Here is a 6,403-nt window from a genome sequence, read left to right as displayed (position 1 = left end):
AACCTCTAATAAAGTCAGGAAGCATTTCATACAGACGCCTCCTTTTCCCTCACAGTGTGGAAGGGCAATTCTAACGGCAAGCGGCAGCACGGGTATCCTGAGGGCAGAGTGCAGGACTCCACAGTGACAGAATCCCCCACGAAAGCCGCAGAGGCCTTGAGGGCTGCGGGCCTCGAGTGCCCAAAGCACAGGGTAAGGCAGCGGGAGGCAGGGCAGGGCGAAGCCCTCCCGGCTGGCTGCCCCGCGGGCCGCTGTGAGGGGAAGCAGCGTCCCATCCGCGCGAGCAGCCCGCCATCCCCTCACCGTCCTCCCTGAGGTAAAAGCGCGCGCAGCAGAGTAACGCCGCCAAGCGCGCACTGCGCCTGCGCGCTGCTCGCTGGGCGGGCTCGGCGCGCGGGCGCTGCTGCGCATGCGCGGGGCCGCGGCCGTTTGGCGGCGGGTTCGAATCGCGCGGGGCGGCGGAGCGGGGAGTGCGGCCGCCATGGAGGGAGAGCCCTCCCGCATCCCCGTCTACGGCTTGCTCCACCGCGCCGGCCCGTCCGCAGGTGCGTGCCCTCTCCGGGAGGGAAGGCCGGGTTAGGCTGATGCGGGCGGGGGGAGCGGTGTCCGGTGGGGAGCCCCGGTGCTGCCTTGGTCTGTGGCGGCCGTTGCGAAGTGTAGCTGCAGGTTTTCATTCAGCCGTTTTGTCTCCGTTTAAGGCTTCGGTGAACGCTTCTTTCTGCGAGGCGTGCCCCTCTGGGCAGGGCGGGCTGCTGCCCGCGGCTGGGGCCTGAGGCCTGCCCCCGGGCCGGGCCCAGCCCGGGGCTTGCCCTCAGAACTCCCCTCAGAGGCTCTTTCTCCCTTCCAGAGCTCTCTCGATGCTGCTCGCAGCAGTTTAGAAACGTGAGGCGCCCAGGCTTAACGTTCAGACCATCTGGAGTACTCTGTCCAGTTCTGGGCTCCCCAGTTCAAGAAACATGAGGAGCTACTGGAGAGAGTCCAGTGGAGGGCTGCGAGGATGAGGAGGGGACTGGAGCATCTCCCCTACGAGGAGAGGCTGAGGGAGCTGGGCTTGTTCAGCCTGGAGAAGAGAAGGCTGCGAGGGGACCTTAGAAATGCTTATAAATATCTGCAGGGTGGGGGTCAGGAGGATGGGGCCAGACTCTTTCCAGTGGTGCCCAGCAACAGGACAAGGGGCAACGGGCACAAACTGAAGCAGAGGAAGTTCCGTCTGAACATGAGGAAGAACTTCTTCCCTCTGAGGGTGCCGGAGCCCTGGCCCAGGCTGCCCAGGGAGGCTGTGGAGTCTCCTTCTCTGGAGATATTCCAGCCCCGCCTGGACAAGGTCCTGTGCAGCCTGCTCTGGGTGACCCTGCTTGGGCAGGGGGTTGGACTAGATGACCCACAGAGGTCCCTTCCAACCCCTACTATTCTGTGATTCTGTGAGCCCCCGTGTTGCTCTAGCATGAATGTGCTTGTGGGTGCGTCGTTTGAGATAGACTTGACTTGGGAGGGGGAGGAAAAAAAGCCTCCTGAACCCCCTGTGTGAACACAGCTTTATCTACTCAAACAGCTGTGGTTTAAAGCCAAATAAACTTTACATAGGAAGCTAGTTCTCTATAGTGTTATTTTAAAAGCATATCTACGCATAGTGAATTGATTTATGAAGGTCTCCTAACTGAGAGTTTCAAGTGGGCTGTGTGTGTTTTGCTTCCAGTACTGAGCAGCTTTGCTTGGAACACTGTGGCATGCTGTCTGCTTGATGTTGAGGCTTCCTTTAGTATCGTGCCTGTATTGCCATTTTCAAACTTTCTCTCATTAGTGCTAGCCTGGTAACTGTGTTCTAATACTGTTTCTCATCTGAGCTATCTGCGGCTTGTTCTGGGCCCTTAATCCTGTGTAAGGTTTGAAGACTGCCCTTAGTTGTCCCTACCTTAAAGTCTCCATTCTAGCCAGATGTAATTGAGATTTACCTCAAACTGAAGGCTTAAGAGATCCAGCAGTTCTGCGTATTATGGTGATCCCTTGTATACTGTAGTGTTTTCATTGTCATCTTTTTCTTGCAGAAACACAGATGGCTTTTCCTTCAAAGAAACAATGCGTCAGCAAAGCAGCGGATCTAGACTTCAGCAAAGACCCCAATTTTAACTTCAGCTCAAACGTTCTGGCAGATGGTGTCTTCAAAGCCACAAACCAAGGGTACATGGAAGCGAAATACTGATGCATTTATCACTTGGCAAATGTCCTAAAGATGGCTTGGCATTTGGCAGATTTTGTCAAACTAACAGACTTGGTAATCTGCAAGAATGCAGTGGTCTTCTGGTAATTGTGTTTTACCTATCTTTTAAGGTTGCCTAAATCTGCCAAGAAAGTGGAACCACTTTCGAAGAAGACAGCTACAAGAGGGTATGTTTCCTCGAATCTCTATCAGTTGCCCTCGCGCAGTAGTGTTCCCTCTCTGAGGGTCGTGGTGAGCTCTCACCCACGTACAGCTTTCTTGCCAAGTTTGCCGATTAAAGCTCTTGGTCAGAAACAAGAGCAAATGCTTCAAAAAAGGGCATATTCGTGGCAGTAAAAGAGCAGGTGTGTAATACCGATATTTTTGCCCCCAATCTTTGACTCTACAGACCTCTGAACAGATACAAACTAGAAGCAGAGCTGAAGACCAAGAATCAGCTGTTAGAAACAGCCAAACAACAGCTACATTCCAGACTAACAGGAGCACAGGTAAGGAAAGGGGAGAAAAAGAAACCATTGAGTAATTCTTATATTCTGATCCCTACAGGGTCAGATCAAAGGATTGTCTTGCTCATTTTCCTGTCTCCATCAGAAGTCAGTAGAGATTGGGTGGGCTGGGTTTTCTCCTCTGACACCCGTGATATCTGCTAGAGCCTGGAAATCAGCGGAGCTGCAGATGGGTTTGAATGGTTAATGCATCCAGATCACTGCTGAATAGTCATCAGAGCTCTAATCCCATTTTAAACTGATTGTGGGAGAATATTTCAAGTTCATAACTATACATTTGCATGACACTTTATTTAGACAGCCTCGATACTGCCAGATGTTTCCTAGCTATCTCAAGAGAAGCTGTAAATAATCACTTGCCACTGATGGTTTGAGGTCTATTAATTCTTGATCTTCCATAGCTCCTAGCATACGGTAGATGAGCTAATCAATTTCCTTGTTCTTTTTGCCCAATCTCTCCTAGCTTTGCTAACCCATCACGTAGTGTGGTGTGGAAGTGCATACAGTATTGAAGATGTGGGTTCAGGAACATGTATGGTCTTGTTTTCGTAACGAAGAACATTCTGCTCAGATTTTGGTCACTGCTGAGCACTAAGTTTGAGGGACAGTGACCTCACTCTCTTCTAAGTATTTAATGCAGAGCTCAGTTTATATCAGCTCATGTTTCTTCATGTGCTACGGTATCATATTGTGGCTTGCTCTTTTACTGTCTTTTTATTCTTCTGCAAGTTTTTCCCCATCTGCTGAGCACCGGCGAGGCCAGACCTGGAGTATTGTTTCTGGTTCTGGGCTCCTGGTATACGAGAGACAGGGACGCCATGGAGAGAGTCCAGCAAAGGGCCACTAAGATGATTCAGGGACTGGGGAAAAGGCTGGGACTGTTTAGTGGATTTCAAACAGATTTGACTTTCTTGAATCAAATTTAGATACAGAATTGGCACCTTGTTATTCACCACCTCTTACAGATCCCTCCAGGGCACACTTAGCACAATTTCTGTCATGTGCAAGAGGCCCTGCTGGTAACCTCCAGTTGTAAAAGCTCACTTTATTTCCCAGTTCTCAACCAGTTACTAATCTGCGAGATGATCATTCCTCTTATCTCACAGCTTGATTTCTTTAAGAGCCTTTCAGACCTCCTATGAAATGTTCAAAAAGCTTCTGACGCTGTCAGCTGGATCACCCTAATCCACAGGCTTATTGATTCTCCTGGAGAATTGCATTCGACTTGTGAGGTTGATCGGCTTATCCGATTGCCTGGTAATATCTGAGCTGTGTAGGGAGTGATGTTGTGGCTTAAAGATTGTAAGATGCCCTTTTCTTCCCAATGTTTATGTGCTCTTTAATGCATCAAACTCTTGAATTATTTATATGTATGAGAGGGAGCACAAGAAGAGATATGCTAGGAATCCCTAAAAGGAATTTAGCTCTAGGATCAAATTTTTCTAGTAATTGCTATGACATGTGGATGTGATAAATGTATTAATCCTGTCAAGAAGCAGGAGTAGAGGTCTGCAGCAGGCTAATTTGCTGTGGTGGTAGAGCCAGAAGGGCAAGATCTGGTTCTTGGTGCTAGTGGAGCACTTGTTAAGCCGTTAGTGTCACACTCAGTGCTACTGACTAATGAGAAGAAAATCTTGGAAACTTGATTCACTTACAACCTGTGTTAACGACAGGGCACTATAAAGGAGTTAAAGGAGGAGAACGAAGGCCTGGCACAAGAAGTTGAGAAGCTCAAGAAATTTCAGGAGACTTGCATGATGATTTTGGAAAGCAGAAACATTGATCCTGGTAAGGACTATGCACTTCGCGTACCATTCCGGTACTCATTTCCAGAACACTTTTTTTTTCCCCTTCCCCTGTTGTGACTGTTCATTTGGACTCTGCTTCCTTGTTAAGGAAATACTGCTGTAAATCCAGGCGAGGTTTTGGTTTTTTCTCCTGGTTTAAGAGAAAAAGGTGCTTCCTGTAGTAGGTCCAGTTGTGCATACACTTTGAAAATAATCTAGTCTTTCCTGCTGTAGAAATTTACTTTGAAAAGCCGTTAGTTCTTGCAAGCAAAGTTATCCGTATGTCAGGGGTTTGCTAATACATCTCCTAAATTAGTTACAGGCAGCAACATTCTGGAGGAGGAAGAAAAGACACAGGAATGCCAGAAGCAGACAACGGTAAGAAAATTTTGAAACAGCGAGAGGAGGTAAATGGGCTTTGAGAGGTCTGCGTGCTACTGCCCTGCTCTAGTGATGCTGTGCAAACAGCTGCTGAGACTTGCAGTTATTGGTGTTTTATTAAGCTGGTTTCCTTTTGGCTCTGCAGCTGTTAACAGAGAAGCTGATAGAAGAACTGAGGCTATTTAATCAAACAGCTGCAAAAGAAAAGGAGGTGCTTCAGGTAAGACTGTGACTTTGTTTGACTCAAGCAGGCAATCAGCCCCTGGTGCTGAGTGAGATTCTGAAGGTTCTTTTGCTCCTCCCAATCCTGCTCATCTCCAAACGAACCAGACAGCAGGAGCCTGCAGTACTTATCTTTTGTTATAAATATACAGGCATTAAGGAAACTGTGTATTACTCCCCTTCCAAATAGAGAGCCGAAAGCAGAAAGTACGGTGGGGCAGTGTTAATTCCCATCCCAGTCATCTCGAGTTACGTACAGCTGAACTCAGAACAAGGCAGAAGGTGGAAGCGCTGTTAGTGACTGACAGCTTTCACCTTGGACTGGATCAGTTCCACGGTAAAGATGGAGGTCGGTGCTGGGAGTGGAGCTGGGGCTGCTTCCACCAGCCCCTCTCAGGGGAGTTTGGGATGCGGGTGGCTGTCAGCAGCCCTGGCAGGACGCTGCTCCTCCACTCTGGCCGTGACGTGGGAACACAGAACACTCCATCTAGCCCGGAGTGTGGCAGACCTGTGGCCTGGGTGGTCCCTCTGGGAGCTAAGAGCTACACAAGCACGAGCAGCTTAATAATATTGTCTACACACTGACCAAGAAAGTCATTAAATTAGTTCTGCAGTCCTTAGTAAGAAGCTGAAGAGCTAATTAGTGAAATCAGTAGTATGTAAGACTTCCTAAACTGTGGTCACAGATAAACTGCTGTTCTCCTGAAGGGGAGAGACCTCCCCGTCAAGCCAGACTGCTTAGCTCAGACCCTGCTGAAGCGTTCGCCCGCTCTGGTGGGAGCTGCTTTAGAACCGCCTCTGCTGCGCCGTGCTTCGGCGTTGGTAAAACGCTGCCTGCGCCGTCCTCTCTCTGCAGGCAGCCATGGCCAAGTGGACGTCAGCCGACGAGGGGCGACGGCAGTCCCTGGAGAAGCACGCCGCCTTCCGAGCCACCGTCGAGGAGTGCTGGGCCGTGCTGGACGAGCTGGAGCGGCTCCTGGCCATGTGAGGCACCGGGACCCGCCGCACGCTGTCTCTTCTCGATGTCTCGCTCCCGAAAAGCGTGGCTCTGACGTCCGGAGAGCTGAAACCGGGAGCCCGGGTGCAGGGACAGACCCGGTGGCTGCGGGGAGCAACGCCAGCAGCTCCCGTTGCCCTCCCCAGGCCTGGCCTGGACGCTTTCCTTGCTCCGTCACCGCGATGTAACCCTTACTGGTTTCAGCCCATTAAACGCACTGGAAGGATCTGCCGCCCGGTTGCTCCCCCGCCGCTGACCTTTGCCCACCCCCCCCCCCCCCCCCGCCGGGGAG

General features: G+C 50.7%; 1 protein-coding gene across 1 annotated transcript; it reads left to right on the top strand.

The window, feature by feature from the left end:
• Window positions 1–428: 428 nt before the first annotated feature.
• KNSTRN (kinetochore localized astrin (SPAG5) binding protein) lies at window positions 429–6,327 on the top strand. The gene is made up of 8 exons (XM_075426610.1): window positions 429–545; window positions 2,046–2,178; window positions 2,329–2,385; window positions 2,607–2,706; window positions 4,398–4,512; window positions 4,828–4,889; window positions 5,038–5,112; window positions 5,971–6,327. Exons 1-8 carry the CDS (start codon window positions 482–484, stop codon window positions 6,100–6,102), a joined length of 738 nt encoding a protein of 245 aa, XP_075282725.1. The 5' UTR covers window positions 429–481; the 3' UTR covers window positions 6,103–6,327.
• Window positions 6,328–6,403: the final 76 nt, after the last annotated feature.

The sequence above is a fragment of the Opisthocomus hoazin genome, chromosome 7 (genome assembly GCF_030867145.1).
Source record: "Opisthocomus hoazin isolate bOpiHoa1 chromosome 7, bOpiHoa1.hap1, whole genome shotgun sequence".
Classification (NCBI taxonomy): domain Eukaryota; kingdom Metazoa; phylum Chordata; class Aves; order Opisthocomiformes; family Opisthocomidae; genus Opisthocomus; species Opisthocomus hoazin.
The sequence above is the reverse complement of the archived record's forward strand: the minus strand, read 5'-3'. Positions and strand labels throughout refer to the sequence as shown.